Source organism: Thalia democratica, chromosome 5 (genome assembly GCF_965202585.1).
Source record: "Thalia democratica chromosome 5, ktThaDemo2.hap1.1, whole genome shotgun sequence".
Classification (NCBI taxonomy): Eukaryota; Metazoa; Chordata; class Thaliacea; order Salpida; family Salpidae; genus Thalia; species Thalia democratica.
In genome coordinates, this window is record NC_139169.1 from 40,182,386 (window position 1) to 40,205,494 (window position 23,109).

A 23,109-nucleotide genomic window follows, 5' to 3' on the forward strand; every position below is an offset into this window, starting at 1 on the left:
AAAATAAGGCTAAACATGTTTTTAAAATAATTTGATCTACAACTCGAAGAGTTATAATTTGTTACTTTTGTACTACCTGTAATAAAAATATTAGATTTTTTCTTAAAAAAGTGTTAAAAGTACATTGTCTTAATAAGAATACTTATTTATTTTTATTTACATTATTGTTTAAGCTGTTTATTTTTAAGTTAGTCTTTTTGTAACATTTGTAAAACTTTATATTACTATTTATGATATCGAAGTTTTACCTTTTATGATTGGTAAATTTAATTTGAATCAAAAGTTGTATTGTAGCTTTCCAACTACTAAAAAATTAGGTTAAAATTTAATATATAATAAAAGTGTAGGGCTTAACTAAACTCAAACTGTGTTTCCATGGATAAACTTTTGAATATTTAGCTATCTTTTTATATAGTAGTATTTTGTTTGTACATAAGCTACTGTTTGAAGCTTTGAGGTTATTTGAAGAAAGTTTTTACACATTTTAACTTTTTGAATGGATTTATGTTTTAGAAAGTGTCTACAAACGATAGTTTTGATTCTTTTCGTTGTGTAAATATTAAAAAACTTATGTTTTTATATCGAATAAATTGAATGTTGAATCACCCAAACCCATTGTAATTGGGAACCAAGTTATAAATGTTCAGGTCTTACACAGAAAATAAATGATATGTTTAATAAAACCTAAAGTTTTAATAAAATTAAACATGTGTGTTTTTTTAGTATCGTATACTGCACCGAAAAAAATAATAAAACGATTTCAAAATACCTTTTTTTTTTTAAACTAAGCAGTGAAACTTTAACTATTTTCAGCTTAATCTTAATCTTAATAACACTTATTACTTAGCCCACCCTGCTTTATGTTGCTTGTCTTAGCATACTTTTAAAATATATTTGATTTATCTGCAATTTAATTTTTTAAGTTTACCTTCATATATAAGTAAGTTAACAAAATAAAAAATAAAAACTCTTTATCATTTTTCATTTTTGTTTGTTTTTATTTTAGTATTGTTGTTGATGTAAACAATTTCATTGTGGCCCTAAACTTTGACGGATTTTTTATGGTTTTTTTATTTATCTTTTTTATGACTGTTGAAAAATATGACGAATTGATCTAATTATAGGGGAGTTTAATATTTAAAATATGATTTAGTTGGGTTCAATATTAAGAAAATATAAGTTTGATATCTGTTTTTTTAAACTTAATTATGTTTCTAGCACTCATTAAGTACTTAAAATCAATCATAAAAAGTTTAATGTCAGCTATTTTGATAATTTATGTAAGAAAGATTATAAGTAATAGTATTTATAAAACTAGATTTTCACAACGTGATTTGTTAAAAAGGGATGCAACTTTTAAAATTAGATTTAAATACAAATGAGCTATCTGTTTAAAAAACAAAAGCTAAATTTAATTTAGGTATTAAAGTGTTAATGTTAATTATAAAATATTTTTTATTACTAAGTCACTTTAAATTTGCTGAATCAAAATTTGCTTTGTAAACTTTAGTAAGAAAGTATTAAACTTAATATAACTGTTTAAAACAGATGTTGTTGCATTCATTTTTTCAGTCGTATATTGTAACCATACGTAAGTTCTCTGAATATTTTACTTTTCTTGTAGCAAAAATAATTTAAGTAGCAACTGAAAATAAAATTGAGAGTTTAAAAATTCTAAATACCGAAAAAATTACCTAAAACTTAAAAGATAAAAGGGATTTATTAAAACTTAATTTTAGCTGAAGTAACTGTAAACAAGTTGAATTCAAGATATCCATCAAAAATTCAAACTTGCATAATTCATTTGCTTCAACAAGCAACTAGATAATTTACAGGCGTTTATTACTTACGGTTTTCATCCAAATGGATTCGAAATAGCTTTTCATTACTGCTGCATTATCCATTGGAAACAGTTCAAAAAGAAAGTTTTTTTCATCGGGGCATCTTTTTATTTCTTTAAAACTTACTCGGGAAATTGCAGTTAACAAAATATGTAACGTAGCTAAATTTCCTCAAAATTTTCTCATCTTTTATCGTCTTATTTAAACCGGTAGGACTTTTTATGGGTAGTTTTAAATATTGGGTACTTTTAATTGCAGCAATTTTGTAATAAAAAGTACCCAATATTTTGATGATGTCATTAACTTTACTTTGGGTACTTATGAAGCTTAAACTTTCTTAATAAAACAAAACTGCAGTCCAGGCCTATGACAAATTCACTTTGTTTATTTTTCTAAATATGAAAATAACTATATCTGAAATAAAACAATAGAAGGTAACTAAATATTTCCCTATCTTAACAAAACTATATAAAAATAATTTTAAACCTTGATATTTTTTGTGTAATTTACAATTTTAAATTTAAGCACAAATTAAGCTATTGACTTATTAAATTTTCCTTTTATAGTTTATTGATGAATTTCAGTCATAGAAAAATTTGAACTAGTTGTACATAAGTTATGTACTTCTATAAAAGCTACCTTTTTTTAGTTTGAAATAAAGCTAACAGGGTGGCCATCAAACCTAGATGCTTATGGAAATCTTGGAATGTTGTATAAAATCCTAGAATGACTTGAAATTCTGATCACTTTTTTTTTTTAGAAAAGTAATTAAGACTTGCATTTAAAAAAATATATTAAATTTAGAAAAATTTAATAAAATTTCAAAAAAACTTTAGGAGTCACCTTGGGTACAGGAAGGGTGTAGATCACTTTTATTACAAGTTGATGTCACTTTATAAATTTTAATCTAAACTACAAGTAGCTTTATACAAATTTTTTATACCAAAACAAACTTTTGATATGTAACATGAAAATAGGAGAGTACAGTAGGTTTTAAGTGTCATCTTTTTTACTTTTTTCTTTTTATTAATAAATATTGAAAGGAATACTTCCTTAAAATTTGAGCAGGGTTACCAACACACCTGGAATCCAGGAACTTGACAGTTTAAACAAAAACTGGAAAAACCTTGAACTTGTAAAATAAAAAAAATTGAAAAAATTTGGTAGTAAAAACAAAAATCACCTAAAAATCTGTAATTTTTAAACTACTTCTACATGTAAAATAATTAAATTTTGATAAAATATAATAACTTAAAGCCATCAATAAACTATAAAAGAAAAATTTATTAAGTCAAGAGCTTAACTTGTGCTTATATTTAAAATTGTAAATTACACAAAAAATAACAAGGTTTAAAATTATTTTTCTATAGTTTTGTTAAGATAGGGAAATATTTAGTTACCTTCTATTGTTTTATTTCAGATATAGTTAATTTCATATTTATAAAAATAGACAAAGTGAATTTGTCATAGGCCTGGACAGCAGTTTTGTTTTATTAAGAAAGTTTAAGCTTCAAAAGTACCCAAAGTAAAGTTAATGACATCATCAAAATATTGGGTACTTTTTATTACAAAATTGCTGCAATTAAAAGTACCCAATATTTAAAACTACCCATAAAAAGTCCTACCGGATTGTCATAATGGTAAAATATGGGTTTTCTGCAAAAATGTATTGAGGGTGAGTTTTTTGTTTTATATTCTGAAGGTTGTAAGTTTATTATTAGTTTTATAGTACTTAAAATAAAAATACAAAAAACTTTTAATTTTATTTATAATAATCGAATTTTTGTATACTTTATATTTTAGTTTTTGTTAAGTATAATTATTTTCATATAATCTATAATTGAAAAACAGTTGAAATGACTCCTTTTAATTTATGTCTAAAGTTTATTATATATCTTAAAAGACTACATTGTTTGTTTTTGTTACACTAAAGTACGTTTAAAAACCAACTAGAAGAAATTTTAAAGTTAACTTTTCAAATTTTCTTTCATATAAATATTTTATTGACAACAATCGTTTTTTTATCTAAATTTTAAACTGTTTTTATTATTTACAAAACAAGAGGTTACCAAATGATACTTTATAAACAAAACACAGCTGAAAGTTTTTTTTTTAAGTGTTTACAGTCTGGTAATTTCTAAAAATAAAGATGAAGTAATGTAATTAATTTTAATATACTTATCTACTTACTTATTACATTAAATATAAAGTATGTTTTACATATATTTATAATGTGATATTATTTTTTTTAAACTATAAAATGCAAAAAAAAATTTATCTTTAAACTAATATATTTTTGATTAGTCAAAACGTAAACAACTTTCTGAATACTTTTTATGCATCATTTTATATCGAAGTTTACTTCTAAAAGTAGATATTTTTTTTACAAATGTAGCAGTATCACGAAAATATGAGATTATAGCAGCATGGGTCAATTTACAGTATCAAAATATATGGTATCAAGCATTAAAACTGTTTGTAGAACCAAATGTACGACAATTGAGCGATCATTGACTACTTATTGGTATATTGTTGCACTTAATACAGCAGTGTCTTAGTATAAGTAAATATTATACTTGAACTTTGAAAGTATTATTTTACCGTTTCGTTTAAACTTTTATTAGCTTTTTATTAGTTAAATTTCCAATCTTACATGTTTAAGCGATAGAGTTACCGAAGTTGTAAAGTTAAGAAGGTTATTTGAAAATTCGCTATCTTTTATTCGGTTTTAAACATTGTTTGTTTCTTTAAAAAGTCCTTAGAGGACGCATATTTTTAACACAAAATTTCATACGTTTATGGTATACTGTTTCAAAATACATAAATGGCTACCCTTCTTTTTATAATCATTTTCACATAGAACTATTATAAGAATAATTTTCAAATTTTAAATTTAACGTGGTTATATTACAGAGTTAAAAAATTTAACTATGTATTTTTAAATTTTAGTTTCAAACGCTTTGTTTTAATTCTAGACTAAAGCATAAGCTTAAAAGCTATTTTTTCTTAAGACTAAAAACTATCTTTCCTTTAAGATTATGGATTGTACACCTATAATAAAAGATTTAAAACCATTTTTTGTGTTAAAAGGATCTTTTTGTTGTTTTACTTAAATTGCCTACAAATCAATTTGAATACTGTTTAAAGTAAAATATAGATATAAATTTAGTATTTTAAACTGCACTTTTGTTAACACCAAAGTATTCTTAGTTTTTCTTAACTCAAGCAGTTTAAGTCGCATTATGAAATTCAAGTTATCGCAAATGAATAATAAGATACTGATGTGAGTGTTTCATGTGTAAATAAATATATCTAATCTTACAAAAAAAAGGTTTAAAATGCCACACATTTAGCTTGTAGGGTGGTCAAACTGTAATCTTAATTTATCTGACATTGCATTTACACGGTTTTTTAAGAATATGTCGTTAGTGACAATATTCAATGTGAATATTCCGTTAGTGACAATACTAAATAAAAGTACGCCGTTTTTGATACTGCAGACTTGTCTTGGTTCCAGCTGAATTTAAGCTCAAACTTCACAATGAAAATCTTTTGAATGAAAATTAAACTGCGTACGCGTTTTTTACAGTAGGGTTTCCCAAAGTGGGCACTTTAGGCTTTTAAAGGGCAATAACTAGTTAGGGGGTTAAAAAGTAAGAGGGTAGTTAACTAAAAAAGTAAGAGGGTATTTAAAGAATGTTATGCAAAAAAAAAAATTTTGTTTTTAAACATTATATTAAGTGGTAAACTATTAAAAAGGATTTTTGGAAACCCTGATTTCCAGTACTTAAAACAAAATTATTTTAAAAGAAGTAGGTATTATGTTGATTGCCTGTTTTTGTCATTAATTAGTTATAGAAAAATGTCATACAAATGGCAAAGTATTTTCAATATTACTTGAAAACTTGAGAAAAGAGCTTATTAAAACAAAGAAAGAGCTCTTGAAAATTAAGTTTTTTACTTTTTAATAAATCAAATTAACGGCCGCGTATTCGACTTAAGCAATGAGTGTAAATTCAGATTTTTAAGGCAAAATTGCTAGATACAACTACGGGGATATACATGAAATGTATAACTGTCAACTTCAAGGGCCATTTCAGAGACGTTTGTTTGAAGCAGCTGTGACAAATATGATTTTACCACTTAATGGTTGAGATAAAAAAGATTATCATGACTTTTGTGAAACTATATTGAAATCTTGTGTTTTGTCATATTAGGAATAAAAATAGCTTTAATAAGAAAACAATTAACTTTTATATTTTCTTGAATTTTGTATGAAGTACAAACCTCTTAAAACTGTATAAAACAGTATAACAGTTTGACAGTTTTGCTGCTTAAAAGCGCTGTTTTTTAGGCTTAAAAAAATTCAAATTTTAAGATAGGTATAACTAACTGATAATACTATTAAAGGATAAATAATCCAGAGAAAACTTTCGGAACAAATTTGTTCGAAAAACTTCGTCAATCTTTACGAGCAAACAGTAATAAATAAAAAGTCTAAAAAAAGTAAAAAGATTACTCTATAAGTTAAAGTAAACTTTGTAGATTTTTATTTTGTATTTATTAAAATTTTAGAATTGAAAAGAAACACAATATGCCTTTGAAATATTGAGATCAATAAAAGCAATGAAAGCCGTTTCACACTCAAGTCTCACAGAGCACAGTAATAAAGTGTGTGAAAATATATTGGTTTGATGCTATCTTCAATTTTGACATACGTTTAATAAAATGTTCTAAAATTATGATATTTGAGATGTGACTTTCGTTTTTGTGTTATCCTGTTTAAAAGTATTTAAAATTTTGTTTATTTACACTAAAACCTTATGTATTTATAATTTTTTTTAATTTATTATATTTTATATAAACACAAAATATATATTAAATTTAATAAACATAACATGCTTATGTAACATCATCTAAAATAGGAATTATTGTAATTTAAACAACTTCATTAGTTTAAATTTATCCTTCTTCGTACTAAAAAGCTATAGTACATATTCATAAAATGAGTCTTTTACATAATTTGTAACTACTTGAAGTAACAAGAATACATTAAGAAAACGCTTTATTATTTTAAGTGAAATTGTAAAGAAAAACTGATGGTAGTATTTTTTTTCATACTGAAAAAGAAATTAATAATTTTTTTTCAATTTTACTTTTTGTGAGTCACAAATATATTTCCGATTGAACCTTAGATGAAAAAATATTAGTAAAAACATCTACAGTGCATCTTATTTGGTCTTTTCAGATTAAGTAAATAAAGTTTATATATCAAAACTTTTACAACGGCTAAATTTCAAATTTAAACAAAAAAATTTTGCTATAAACTTTAATAATAAAAATAGTTTGTTTTTTGTTTTTGTTACTTAAATTTTAATTAGCAGATAGAGTATTAGTAGTACTTTATACATTTAAAAAAATAATCTTTAGTTTTTTTCAACAAATAATAATAGTTTGGTGTTTTATTTTTAAAAGTCTAACATAATTTTTGTAAATATATTCATTTTTATATATTCAGTAATAAAATTTTTGCTGAATTATCTTGACATTTTTCACAAACATATTAATACTAAAAGTAATCTTTAATCGTTTATAAATCTTAAATAAAAATAAAAATATTTTATTCATGTTGCGAATTTAAACTAGTCGTCGAGGTTTAAATTAGCCTCTTCCAATTGCTTAGCAATTTTTCTACATTATGTTGTTTAATAACCTCTGTTTACATGTAGTTTAACTTGTCACAAATAATACTTTCATTTATTTTTTTTTCAGTTTTTATATGATAATGTGAAGCTTTCGTATTTTGCAATTAAGATTGTATAGTAAGTTGTTTGTGTAATTTAACAATATTTAAATTTCAACTACAAAAGTAAAAAGCTTTGAAAATACATTTGAGTTGCTATTAGATCGTTCCCGACACTTATTTTTATTCGCAAATTTTATTAGTTACTTTAAAATATATTCAAAACTATTAATTTTTATAAAAATTTAAATAGACAAAACGTTCATTTTTAATCGTTTATAATTATCAGCTATATTATAACAAACAAAACTAATAGCAAAAACGATATTCTTTTTACAGATGTTTACATCAAAAAGTTCATGACACTTTTACCATTCTAGACGCCAGCTGTGTGTAAATCCATCACAATTCAAATAAAAGTTTTTGGTTTTTATTTATATTTTTTACTAAACAGCTTGCTTTGTCATACTTGCAACACAATCGAGCTTCTTACAAAGCGTGGCATCGGCTAACTAGAAAAACATAGCAAAATTTCGATATCAAAAGTTTGTTAGTGTCAACAGAAACAACCTTCGATTTAAAAATGAGATAAATTATCACAGCAATAAGTAGTTGACGGCCACCTAGGTTAAAATATCAGGGTGGTCTATTGTAAGTCGTATTAATCGCGATCTTATTAATCGGTGTACGCAAATAGGAGCGAGAAAAAACTAAAAGTAATCGCCGCTGCGAATAAAGCGTTTTGTTGAATTTTTTGACAACTCGACTTGCAAAGAAATGTTCGATTGAATTTTTATTTATGTTTTTTTGAGAATGTTAAATTAGTTTAGGTTAAGTTTTGATGTTGTAGCGACCTTGCTAAAAAACTTGTCGTAAATTTTAATCTTTTATGAAAGCTTGGCAGTGTTAAGTCTATAATTACTACATTAAAACATTGTCGATGTTTTTATTTTGACCTTATAATTAATAAATTATAACTAGTTTAGTAAAAAAAGCAAGTAAAATCTTTTTAACGTGTCAAGTTATGATTCAATAAATTACTATAAAAAATTTTAAGTTTACACTAGTTCTATTTAATAGCATATAAACATTTTTTTAATTGCTAAAGATAATTGATTTTTGGTTTAAAATATTGTCTTATTTTTGATCATTTAGCTATTTTTGTAAATTAAATTAATGTTTAATGTTAGTTTTGTAATCATATATTTAAAACTACTAGAACATAGTTTATCAAACTAGTTACTAACGAAACTATTTCTTTACAATTTACAACAACAACAACAACAACAACAACAACAACAACTTTCACAATATTTTTTTATTTTAATGGAGTATGTTTCTTTTTGTTAAACTAATATACACAGTTTAACGGAGTTCTGTAAAAAAATTGTTAATGCAAAAAAGAATAGAAGATTAACATTTATATTTACTTAAATATAAACAGCAACTATTATACCCCAAATTTTTTTACAATGTGAGTGATTAGCATATACTGTATCTAATATTATTTATTAGTGCACAACAGTTATGTCTTATATTTAAATGAAAACACATATTCGTCTTCTTTATATTCTTTTATTTTTTGCAAAACTTATTTTTTACAGGAATCCGTGTAACTGTGTGAGTTGTTTAATACAAAATACATATGCTATTTTAAAGAAAGGTAAACTTGTGCAAATTGTTGTTAGTTTTATGGTTTTAAAATTGAGATTTTATGAAAAACTTGTTAAATAAAAATAACCTTGATTACACTGCATTAAACTTTACCAAAAAGTTTTTAACTGTTATTCATAACTTTTATTTATTAACTCAAATTTTGATTTAATGACTACTAAGCAGTTTAGTAGATTTGTACATTGTTTAATATAAAAACAAAACCTAAATCACAACAGATTTAAAAAGGGTTTTAGGTGGAGATCAAAAGAATTAAGTCTGAAAACAAACTTTATTTGAAAGTAAGTTAGAAATAGTTTCGTATATTAGTTTTCAACAAATAAATTAAGCAGCTTAAATTTTATAAACATGATTGAATTAGAGTAAAACGTTTACATCAAAACTAAAATAGAGAAAGTTTTCTTTATTAGCAGCTACTAACAACACATGACAGCTCAAATTTTTTAATCGCTTTTAGTTTATATAATGTTATAAAGTAATTCATACTTGACAATATATCTAACAACTACAATTGCCTTGTACTATAAAATTTTGTCCTATTTCAGAAAAAACTATGAAAATAAAACAATTTAATAAATATTATCAATCATAGTATGCTACTTTCTAATAAAGTTTGTTTTAGTAAAGTTTAATATAAAATACACTTTGAAAATAGAAAATATATTAAATAATTTTTACTAGAAAAAAGAAAACTAATTCAATTTAAAAATATATTACTCATTTTAAACAAATTCTTAAACAAGTGTGCTTCTCTCAAATTCTTATATAGGTTTTTATGTTTTAACATGCAATGTTTTTTGCAAATAAATATTTAAATTACGATGATTCAATTTGATTATCTCGATTCGTTTTAACTATGGGAACCAAGTGGCAATTTAAAAAGAAAGTCACTTTTATAACTGTGTGATTTTCCTGTTTGGTATTATGTTACTTCTGAAATACTTATAATTTTATGTATCAATGCATAACAATAAATAATATTTGGTAACCAGTTTACAAAAAAGTTTTATTTAATACAAGGTGATGTCTTAGTGATAAATATATTTATATCAAAACAAGGCTGTTTAAGAGTCCTTTATTTTGTATTCAAAATACATTCAAGACATATAAATAATATAACATTGTATTCAAGATTGCATCCAATTGTATTATAACATTTTCAAAGAATAACTATTTAATTATCAAAATTATAAGTGTTTGTTTGATGACAAAATTATAGTATCATGTTTATCATTTTTTATTTAAAACTCTTTAATAGTTTTGTTTAAGTTACAACTTTTTTTAATGTTTTGTTACTATGGAGTTCACATAAAGTTTTGTCTACATAAACGTTTACAGTTGAGTAGATATGTAAAAATAAGTAAGAAAACTATAAAACACTATTAATTACTATTCAATAGAAATTTAAATATAATAGTACTAAAAACGTTAAGCAGGTACATTAACTAAAAATTAAAACTCTAATGTTTATCATCAGCTAGTAGATTTCAGTTATTTAAATTTTAAATTCTACTAGAGTTTATTTAAAAAATTATAACTCGTGTATACTTGAACTTAAAGTTTTTTTTTTTTTGCAAAAATACAATAAACAAACGTATTTTTGGACTGTGTTTCTAATAAGCTACTTCTATGTTTCAGCTTTTTAGTTACTTGTTTGTTTAAGTAACTCGAAAACCTTTAAGCTACATATTAACTTTACTTATTATATTTTTTATTATTAAATTGCATTTAAATAGTATCTACAATCAGAACTACTAGATTTTTTGCGTGAGGCTAACTAAGCTGTTATTGTATTTAAGTAGGTTTTAACGTCTTTGTGTTACTTTTGATAATGTATAATAGTTAGTAGTATTCAGTAGTAGAGTGTTATATGTATGTCAAATAATGAAAGCTATAATTTCAAACAATGGTTTAGACTTGTGTAAAAACTCAATCTAAAAACTTATTGTTGTTTAAGAGTGTTTACTGAATCATACAGTTAAATTTTAAACTTTTCAGTATAGATCGTTTTGACAAGCTTTAAACTAAAACTTTTCTGGTAAATTACACTCATGTTTTAAAGAAGTGTGTTAGTATAACAAGAGTTACATATTGTTGTAGAGTACAAGTTTTCATAAAGAAATTAGTTGTAATAATAAAGTCTTCTACTCAATTTATGTTTTCATTGTCTTAAACTTCTATTGTAGATATTATATTTTAGAATATACCTTATTTTAAATTTATTTTCCTGATAACTTTTTATTAACCTTTAAAATTGAAAACTTTTAATAAAACTGGGTAATTCTCGTGTTAAATATTTTTAGTACTAAAAATCTTACTACAACTACAACTTTACTATTTTATTAGTAGAGCTTTATACTACAAGTTTAAGTTTCGATGTAACAAATTCAAAGTTAAATTAAGAACTTTTTCTTATTTCTTGAAGTAACTTTTAAAAATGTTAACAAAATATTTTATTAATAAATTTGTAATTTAATTTAAATCCTAAAAACACGTTTTTAATTTTATTATATCAAAGTTATACTTAAAGCATAAAGCTCTAAATATGAAAAAGTAAAGTCATTGTTGTTGTAATATTTTTGGTATAATATACAATTAAACGAAGTTAAATCTCTTACAACTGTTAAAACTGGAAAATATAATAAAAACATTCTTCATGTGAAGTTAGTTACCACTAGTTAACTTGATTTGATATACATTAAGACATCAAAACTATACGTTCACTAAAAATTATCAAACTTTATTAACTTTTTTATACCGGTATTTCAAAAACGTACAAGTTTGTATATTAAGATTCACAAACATTATATGAAAAGATATATATCTATATAGTATATTCTACTAACAAATAATTTAATTTTTAAATACTGCTTAGTACTTTTTAAAAAGAATAAGTAACAATCTAGTATTAAATTCCACAAAAATAGAAAACAAACACTAGCTAAATTCGTTTTACTTTACACCCTTAGCTTGTAATTTAACTAAGTAAAATTATTTTATTACGTCAACATAAATCAGCAAGTACAAAAAATATAAAAATTAACACAAATATTGTTAATGCAATTTTGAATAATCCTTGCTAGATGCAGAATGCAGATTGAAAAGAATTGGGTTTAAAGTTCTGTTGTTTGTAAATGATGTGCTGCTAGGGAACAAAGCACTGTTACCCAGTAGTCCAGGTTGCTGGGGCAACATCTTGTTCTGAAATTCCTTGCTGGCAGCTTGCACCTGCTTATATTTTTCAACCATCTGAGCCAGATTAATATTTTTGTCATTTTGCAAAGCAACCGAAGTCAAGTTACTAGGAGATGCAGTGCTGAGGGCAGAGTTGTTGTCAGGGGATCCATCTGAATCGTTGCTACTCGCAGGGGATGAACTCAAACTCTGCGACAAACTGTTTTTATTAACAACGGACTGGGAAGAAGAAACTTCAGGGGTTTTAACATTAGAGGGCATAAATACTGGTGACGTCATTGATGCCAAGTTCTTACACTGAGCCAGAGCGGATAATCCGCTTGTAGAGCTCATTAACGGGTTGAAAGCTGTAAAAGGAAGTCCAGTTGCCCCAAAAGAAGGTAAACTTGATTTTTGCGTCAACATAGGGCTTGGTGACGTCATAGAAAACAGGGGATTTTGCAATCCGCTGAAACCAGTTAACCGCATCATCTGCTGCTTGTAAGCTTCCATTTGATTGGTTGGTTGTATCGAAGAAGAAAACCCAGGGTAGCTGGGTAGCATGGATGAAAAAGATTGACCCTGATGAGCCCCCATCAACATGTTGCTATGGACACCGCTACCATAAAAGCCTTGCATCGCGAGAAACTTCTGGTGATTAAGTACCTCCCACTCACTTAGATATTCCCGTTTGTATTTTGTTCGTCTGTTTTGAAACCAAATCTTTATCTGTGAAAAAAAACATATAGTTTAAATAATTAAGGTCTGAAGATTTTTATATAATTTTCTAATTAATCGTAACAATAAAAATTAATCTTAATAGTTTAAGTAAAACGACATATAAACAACTAACTTGTGTTTCGGTCAAACTGAGCTTCTTAGATAATTCAAGTCTTCTACCAACAGCAAGGTATTTGTTTCTGTTGAACTCGTCCTCCAGTGTTTTGATCTGCTCCGGAGTGAAAGCTGTCCTCGCACGCTTCTTCGGCTCCATGTATTCCTGATCTCTTCTTCTCTTCCTTTCGCTTGACTCACTTGATACTTGCCTTCTGCTGTGCTCCATTTGGAACGAACCGCTTCTTGGCACTCCTGTTGTCTGCTTGCTTTCATTTCTGCATTCAAATTTTTGAGATGAACTGTTACTGCTTGAAGACTCGAAAGTATTTATTGATTTTTCAACATGTGGTCTGCTTCTTATCTTTCTATCTTCGTTATTGTGTTGATTACTGTTGTTATCGACTTGCATATTTCTTATATCTCTTTTCTCGGATGCAAGCTCAGGTGTGTATTTCAAATTAAGTTGAACTGAATTTTCGTGAATTTTCTGCTTGTAACTTGCCATTTGAGGTCTTGAAGCTGAATTTTGAAAAGCTGCTTGTCTGACATTTGTACTTTGAGATAACTCTGGTGTTGTACAACGTTCAGATTTTTTGTAAGCTATGTCATGTGTTTGTTTTCTGAAATCTTCAGATACCATCGAAGGAGATATAGGTTCGTCTGAAAAGTATTGAAATGCTTATATTTATAAGATATTTATATAATTTAAAAATATGATAGAAAATTAAATACGACAGTACACATTTAAATATTTGACATACTACACAGCTGCTTCAAAGTAAAAGACTGTTTTTTGATTAAACTGTATAACTTAGTACTAAACAAAAAAAGAGTTTAATTTTTTAACTATTAAAAATATAAGTTTAAGCGTTTACTAATAAAAATCCTAGCGAAACAAGCTCACTGGAATATATAAAAAATACAAATTTAAATAATATATTTCTTTTTTATTACGTTAACACATGTTTTTGTGTGTTAACGAGTTTAGTAAGGAAAGAATAGAAGCTATAGTAGGTATATATATACTGTAAGTAAAGAATAGTATCTAACATTAACTACTAAGCTACAATAACCTTAAGTATTTGTGTTTATTTTTGTAAACACATATATATATATATTTATATATAAAATATTTGATTATTCAAACTTGAACACCTTCTACAGAGCCCACTTGAAAGGCTTTTAAATAGTTTTTTAGAAAAATACGATTTTAAAAATACTACTACATATGTTTCATAAAGCTAAATGCTTTAATCATCAGCTAGTTAATTTTAAAATAAAAAGAATTTTGGTAAACAGAGATGCAAAAAACTCTTACGTCAATTCTTACGTCATACAGTTTTTTGTTTTTTTGTAGAACTTTTGCATCTCTGTTTACCAAAGTGCTTTTCATTTTTAATTTAACTAGCTGTTGATTAAAGCATTTAGCTTTATGAAACATATGTACTAGTATCTTTAAAATCGTATTTTTCTAATAAACTATATATATTTATTTATATATATACCTACTTTAGCCTCTATTCTTTTCTTACAGTATTTATTTTTTACAGTGCTTCAAAGAAGTGTGTTAACTCCTTAACACACAGAAACATGTGTTAGTGTAATATAGAAAGAATAGTGTTTAAATTGTTATTAGTTTTTTTTTTAGAAAGTTTATAAATGTATGTAGTTTTCTCAATCTGACAAAATCTTGCTTGCTAAAAACTTTATTATTATAGTAAAAAATCATAGTTTACTTTATGGTTCTTTATATTTTGTCTACTTTTAAATTATATTTAAACTTAAAAATTTGAGTTTTTGCAGTGATAAACAATGATAATGATGCGTTTTGAATTTTTAAATTTTTTTTTGTATTTAATATCACTAATTAAATACATTTCTTTATTAATTCAGCTTCATTCAATTTAATAATATAAATTCATACTATTAAGATTAGTTATAAAAATTATTAAAAGATAAATAAAGTTTTTTTTTAAATACAGGGTGTACAAGAGATCTTAATTAAGTAAAAATGTTTTATATTAGAAAAAAAGCAAAATCGAGGAAGTGATAGGTTCAATGTAAAAATAAAGAGTGTTTATAACTACGTTCATTTATTAGAATCCTAAACAATTAATTAGATATATGCATATTAAGTTAAATGTAATTATACTCGTTTAAAAAAAATATTTTGGTTAATTTTTTTCTTAATTACTATTTAGTTATCACTTAATATGACAACAAAATATTTTCACTCTACGTAAACTTTAAATGAAATCAAGCGTAATTAAAAATTTGAATTTTTAAATGCTCTTACAAATGTTTCGACAAGAAAACGATTAAAATATTACATTAAGACTTAACAATTATATGTAATTTTTTCTTGCTTCATTCTTGTTACATGACTTAAACTATAAAAAATAAATAAAAAAGTTGTTTAGGCAGGCGCAGGATCATAGCAGAAATATAGATAAAGTAATTTAAGTAGTTTTAAAATATGAGTATTGTGTTTAGTCTACATAAAAAAAAATTATTTTTTATTTTTTAATACAAAAGTTTTAGTTATTTGTTTGCTTTAAAACAATTAAATTTATGATTTAACAAAAATCATAAAAAGTTTTAATTGTTTAAGTTCAGTTGTTTAAACTTTATACTAATGTACTTCTTGATTATAACTTAACTACTGTTTTGAAATTACACCACAAAGTTTAGTTTCGTAGCAAAGTAAATTTTGTGTCCCTAAAAATAAGTTAGAAGCTTTTAAAAATCAGCAAACAGACATATTTTTATTATAAACACTCACTGGTATAAAGTTTAAACTTATAAAATCGATTTTGAAAATTCAAAAGACATTCATTTCAAACTTTATTGCTTTACTATCTAAAGTTAATAGTAATTTTAAAGAAAATAAGTTGACTTAAAAAATTAACAGTAGTATAGTATGTATAAAAGAATAAAGTTGTATTTTTTTTATACGTTATTTTAAGGCTTTAGGTAAATTTTTACAAACCTAAAAGTTTCTTCATCTTTTCCTAACAACAAATCATCATGAAGTATTTTTTTGGCACATCAAACACAAAGCGCTTATTTTTAAAACTTAATTAGTCATATAACTTTAAAAAAGACTGTCAACAATTATACTGCAATTATGTTTGATTAAAAAAAGCTGTGGAAAAGCAAATACTACAACTCTGTCTTCAAATTTCTCACCAAAGTAACTCAATTAAGTCGATACATCGCAACGTATATACTGAGAAAGTCACCTTTAAACAGCTGTATTTGGTGAAATTCCGCACTGTTAAGCACGGGTTTTGTACCCCTTAAAAACTATAAACAATCTCAGGGGTGAGGTGGCCAATTTAGCGGCTTTTCGGAGTGTAACTTGGAACGGTTTGAAAGGCTAAACATTGCAAATTTGTGGCCTTTTGATTGTTTTGTAATTTGGTTGGTTCTTTTGTTTTGGTATAAACTGGCAAAAAGATACAGTTCCAGTTGCTTTTAAATGAGTTTAAACTTAATATGTGTGAACTTTATTCAGTTGTTTTTACTTTCAAACAAAGAGACGGTTTAAAGTTCTATATGGCTTATTTAAACTTTTCCTTATACTTTTTTTATTGACTTTTTAGTCATAAGTTTAATTTAAAATACCTGATAATTGGTAAATTTAAATTCACTTTTCATTATTTTTATATGAAACTCTTTCTTCGTTTTCAATAAAAATTCAGACGACAAAGTATTGTCGTACACTAATTTATTTTGAGTACAAAAATATTTGCTAAAAAAGATAAAAGTTTCAGATATTAATAATTAGTTTTAATATAAAAACTGTCTATCTTAAGTTTGACACAACCAAACGTTTGATAAAGTCAAACCTTACTTGTTTTAAGTGTGTTGAACTTGTTTTGTAAACACTATAAAAAAAAATTTAAGATTTTAAAAGCACTCATAAACGTTTAGAATAGAAATCTCCTATAAATGACGTATCAATAAAAATTTTAATAACTCGAGAAATTTTAATGTAATTTTTATGAAGTTTAACACCACACATTAATCAATTATGAAAATAATTCAACTTTTTTTCATTTTTTAAAATATTTTTTATGAAGTAATTTAAAACAATTTATTTCAAGTCTTGGCTTTTTGTCAAAAGCTTTATTTTAGTTTGCTATTTTAGTTTAAAAAAAAATTTCTTAAACATATTTCCCACAACAAGGAGAAATTTAATTAGTTTAATCTTTGCATTTGCCTTTATAGTTTTGTATTTGTCGCTTATAGTTCTTGTAAAAAAAACGAGGATAAAAGTAATTCATATAACATAAATCAAGTCGTTATAAGGATCTTTAAAAAATTTCGAAATATATTTATTTCTAAAATTTTCGATCCCATAGCATATAATTAGGCTAATCAGCATAAGTTATCAGGTGCATAGCAACGACTTGATCGCCCCGGGTTGTCGTGCTAAGCAATAAGCAGATGTTGCACACTTGGATACATTACACGCTTTATTGGCCCGATTATCGTGTTGTCATGGCAACAAACGAAATAATCTTGGGGCCACCCATGCAGCCCGTAGTGACCATTCATCTCCGTAGCAACAAGATTGTTTGTTGACAACCCTTAAATCGTAAACCCGGCTATATTTATCCCGTACTTTTTGATTTTCAAACCTTATATTTGTAGTTAAGTTTATATACGTAAGGAAAATGTTATATATTTACCTTAAAAGTTATTTTGATCAAATAAATAATATTCTTTTTCTAAAAATCATATATGATGAAAACTGTTGTGGGTTAAACGATTTGGTTAATGTATTTTATTTAAAATACTTATTTTATCGAAAAAAGTATTTTAACCTTTTTCATAATGCTAACACTAACAAGTTAAGCTGTTTTCTGAAATTAATCAGAATGAAAAGGTTTTAACATTTACAAATATGTAGATTTTCTTTCTGTTTAGTTTTGATGTGTCCTCTACTAATTACAAATAAAATAAAATAGTTTTAGAAACACTTGCAACATAGTATAAAATTATATTTGTTACTAAATAAATTATGTATAAAGAGATTAATACTTTTAGTTAAATGCATAAACTAAGTTTCACGATGTTTTATATCAAAATTTTTGAGTACCGTAATATTGTTTTAGGCTTTGTAAAAACTTAAAGTATAGGATATTTTTTAAAAGCTTATAATAAGTCTTATACTTGTTTTTAATTTCAAAAGTTAAATAAACTATTAGAAAACCTTGTTTAGTAACCTGTTTCTTTTTTTAAGATGTACAATATGGTTTCATGTATTAACTATGTTTATAAATATACCAAGATAGCCGTAACAAACTACATTTATTGATAAAAAAATATTTACTTGACAAATCTCAAAACTCTAATTAGAAAAATACTCCTTGTAATTTTTAATGAACTTACAACTATAACAAACATGCTGTAAAGTTTCTGTGAAAGTGAAAAACACTTATCTAAAAAGTTAGAATTATTTAAAATATAAAAATAACTTAATTTACCTTTGATCTTAAAATAAGATGATTGTTTCAAGGCAATTGATTCACTACTATTTGACGTCGAAGATGTATTTTCGTTACTCCGCTGAACTGCAACTACATAAATTTTATCATCACTAAATTATTGCCCGATTAAATATTTTATACGGGGTCAGTAATAGTTAGGTATCATGAAAATATAATAATATTAAACAAAATATCGTTTTAAAAATGTACTTTAAGTATAGTGGTATAAATGAGATTGATAGTTTAATATATCATTTATGAGCGTAATTAATATGTTATAGGCGATGCTTAAAGTAACTATCAGTTTTATATAACATCGCATTATTTTTATACATTTAGTGGGAAATTGATATTAAGTTGTTTGAAATGAGGTTTTTACACAACTGTTTTAAAGTGCTGCAATTAATCACGACTTACTTTTAACTTTCTTTTTAACTTAAACAAATGTCAAATACTTTTAGCTAACTAACTTTACACTTGTCTTTTCAAGAACAGTAAACATTAAAACTCATTATTAAGTAAACATAGGTTTAATTACCTATAAATTTAACATAGTAAAAAAAAGGGAGCTAAACAATTTGTAGTATACTTGTAAAAAAAATAGTTTTGTAAAAGGTTTATTATCCAATTATAAGTAGATTTTTTCTTAGATTTAACAACATCTGCTAAATAAACTACTGGCTAGTTAATTTTCTATATTAAAGCTTTTTTAAAAAGTTTAGTACCTTATTTAGCCAATAACTGCTTTATACTTTAAATAAACGTATGCATACCATATTTACATATAACGATTTATTATTATATTATTTATGTACATGTAAAATTATTCACTGTTGACTACCAGTACTCATTCAGTACATTTACGCGCACGCGTAGCCATTTAAATAAGCTACCAAATATAAAAATGTTGAGCAACATTCTGAACTGTCGCCGAAACTATTTAATCGCCTCATTTAAATGTCAGCTTAACAATTTTTAATCAATCGTAAAAGTGATCGTTTCATTTATATTTTTATATTTTATTAAAAGTGTTACTTCGATTTAGTTTTTGTCTCTTGTTTACATGTAAATATTATAACAGACTGGGCGTCTCGTACAGAAGATTATAAAACTCAGTAATTTATATAGAAACAAAGACTTCAAGTTTGTATATGTATTGAGTTAGTACTAGTCATTTCTTGACATACCAAATATAACGTTGTTTTCAATTAAAGCTACTAAACTTTAAACTGTTTTTGTAAACACAATCTATTCTTTTTGCTCTAAAATTAGATATTTCGGTGTTTTAGTTAGAAATTTAGATATAAATATAAGTAACTTGTTTTGGTTGTACTTACTTCACAATTTGCTTGTTATAGTTTTTGACGTAAACTTTGAATTTTTACAAGTTAAAGTATTTCAACTTATAACTAAAAGCTGATACCGATTTCGAATAATGATAGAAAAGTTTCGATTGTTTTTTGTTTATTTAATATATTTACTATTATGATTGAAAAAATGCAAAAGACGTGTTTAAAAATAAGCAATCGTTTGGTAATTAAAATTGTTAAACAAATGAAAATAACACGAAAAAATTCTTCTTACGCTTTAAACATTGTAAGTAATCACTAATAATAACATCAAAATATGCTTACTTGTATTATTTCCGTAAATTGTTGACTTTGTTATCAAAAACTTAATTCTTTTATTAATAGTACAACAAACAACATATCATTAAAAAACTAACCTAATATGTTTCTAAAGCTTGAAATGCATGTTTTTTTTTTTTCAGTTTATCGTAATTTATTTTAATTATAACACAAACCTTTATTGTTGTACGAAACATTTACAGCATTGTGATTAATATCTGAACATCTTGGGAAACAATCAGTCTGGTAATTACTCTTGCGACCAGCTTGCTGCATAATATCTGCTTGCTGGTGTTGTAAATGGTACATTGCTGCTAGTTGAGGGTTCATTTTCTTCAAAATTTGAAACTTAACTAAAAATAATTTAATTTGTGTTATTTCAGATGTGAATTATCAATAGATCTACCTTTTTTCTTTCTCTCTAGTGTTGACGCGTTTTTCTTATTGCTTGCTCCGTTACGGCACTAGTGGTGGTGATGTTTTAGTAGCTTGCTAAATTTTGTTTTACCTAAAAATATTTAAAACAAGTTAGAGTTTTATTTGATTTAAAGAATTTATAAACAAAAATATCAAGTTAAATTATTTCAAATCTTAACAAGAGATATAGCACCATGTAAAATACAAACTGTTTTGTTAAAACAAGTTGAAGAATAAGAAAAAGAAATGTTAACGCTCAAAAAACTATGGTCAATGGATTGGTGTGGAGAATAACCTTCCGGTCATCATTGTTTTAATATATGATATATTTTATTCTACTAAATATATTTAAAAATATAATATAGCGAAAAAACTTTTAAGACTTAATGATATACATAGTAATTGTTAGCACAAAATAAATTAGTTGTGTAAAACTTCTTAAAATTAAATGTGATGTGGTCAAAAATGCTTTAATTGCTTACATATTCTTTTGTAAAAAATTCAACAAAAAAAAAAAAATTTTAAGATGCTTTCTTACAAAACTGAAAAGAATTAAATATAGAAAAAAAGATGTTAATATTATAATAATAAATTCAAAAAACTACAAAACAAAGTACTTTAAGAAGTAACTTTATCATTTTTATTTTAACTGATTGGCAAACAGTGTTGTTTTTAAATCAAGCAGAAACATATGTTAACTTAACAGATGAAGACTTAACTGCTTAGTTAATTTAAAAATTTCGATACGTTCCTTCATTATACGTCAACACCGTGCGATTACAGAAAACCTAATAACATACAGGAAAAGTATTTGGCTGTGATTAGATAAGTTCTTTTGTTTTAGTATTTAGCTAGTTTCCGTAATGCTTTTTATTTTTTAAATACTTGAATATAAGACTTCCTTTTTTAGCTTCTTCTTTAAAATGAAATTTCAGACAGTAGATTTTATTTTTAATAAATGAAATGAAAAAAAAAAAGTACTTGTTTTATACCATTTTATAATGGAGAGCTTAGTAAGGAAAAAAATTAGAATAAGTCAAACAACCAATGTCATATTTCATTAATCCAATTATATTTTACTTATTTTTTTATAGATCAAAGATTATGGAAACTACCAAGGTTAAATAGATGTAGTTAAAAGGTGAAAATTTTGATACTTTATATCATTTTAACTGTAGCTTAAGTAATGTAAATTTTTAAAATACTTTAAATTTAAAACAGTGTAAGAAGCAATAACTCATTCAAAACTTATACTTAACAAAAAACTTTATTAATACTTAGATAAAATTGGTTTAAGTTTAAGTATAATGATCAAAACATCTTCACAAGTTTTAATTTATAAATATCTATGCATAAACGATGTTACAAGATTTTATAAAATATTTTAAACTACTTTAAAAGATTTCATTGTAATCGTTTACTGAAGTATAAACTTAGACGTATTACTTAAATAAGTTTTTATGAATTTAGTACACAAATTAATACAAATTAAATAAACAAAAAAAAATACAAAAGTTTTAAAGTTAAAGTTATCAAAAAAATATGATATTATAAAACAAAATGAAAAATAAAAACTTTAGTAAGAACTAAGTAAAAGTTTTGTTTTTAGTAGATTGTATACTGTCTAACAATAAGTTACAAACAAAAACAATTTTATAATACCTTTTTAAAGTCGCATTAATTTTTTTTTGTAAAATAAGTTTTTAACCAGCATTTTTTTCATGTTTGTTTAATTGAAAAATTGAAGTATAAAAAAGCTACACATTTTGTTAAGATCAACGTTTCAAATATATCGGAAGTAACATAATATCAAACAGGAAATTCCCATTATTGTACCAGTGACCTTCATTTTAAATTGTCATTTTGTTCCCACAGTGACAACAACCAATCGAAATGATCAAATTGAATCATTGCAATTTAAATATTTAGTTTCAAATGAAGCAAACGATTGCTTTACAGTTTACAAACGATAGTTTTACGCTTTTTATTTTTTTAATTTATCTTAAACCAAAGCCATGTAAAAAATTTAGTTGTTATCTTAAACAACATTTTAAAACTAAATGACTTATTTATACTTATTTCAAAGTCTTATACATATGTTTTTATCGTTTACGTTAAGTTGAGTAGTTATGTTTTCATTTAACATCTAATTTTGTTATTATCTAATTGTAAAATATTATTCTTTTCAAAATTTAGTTTTTTTGTCCTGTTAAAAACTAAACTTTAGAGCTCTGTTTGTAGTAGTTTGTGCTTATATGAAACAATGTAAAATAGTGCTAATTGGTCAAAAAACTATT

General features: G+C 24.8%; 1 protein-coding gene across 1 annotated transcript; it reads right to left on the reverse strand.

Moving 5' to 3' along the window:
* Window positions 1-12,312: 12,312 nt before the first annotated feature.
* Window positions 12,313-20,725, reverse strand: LOC145836523 (uncharacterized). The gene is made up of 3 exons (XM_082944318.1): window positions 20,572-20,725; window positions 13,286-13,929; window positions 12,313-13,161 (listed from the first exon to the last, which is right to left on the reverse strand). The coding sequence occupies exons 1-3, from the start codon at window positions 20,723-20,725 to the stop codon at window positions 12,313-12,315; spliced, it is 1,647 nt and encodes a 548-aa protein (XP_082800444.1).
* Between the last annotated feature and the right edge of the window lie 2,384 nt (window positions 20,726-23,109).

Excerpts from the sequence above, each read along its gene's own strand:
- LOC145836523 (XM_082944318.1), bottom strand. The coding sequence starts at position 20,725 with ATGAACCCTCAACTAGCAGCAATGTACCATTTACAACACCAGCAAGCA. Across the intron at positions 13,930-20,571 it reads TGTTTCGTACAACAATAAAG|ACGAACCTATATCTCCTTCG; the intron begins GTTTGTGTTATA and ends AATACTTTTCAG. Across the intron at positions 13,162-13,285 it reads TCAGTTTGACCGAAACACAA|ATAAAGATTTGGTTTCAAAA; the intron begins GTTAGTTGTTTA and ends TTTTTTTCACAG.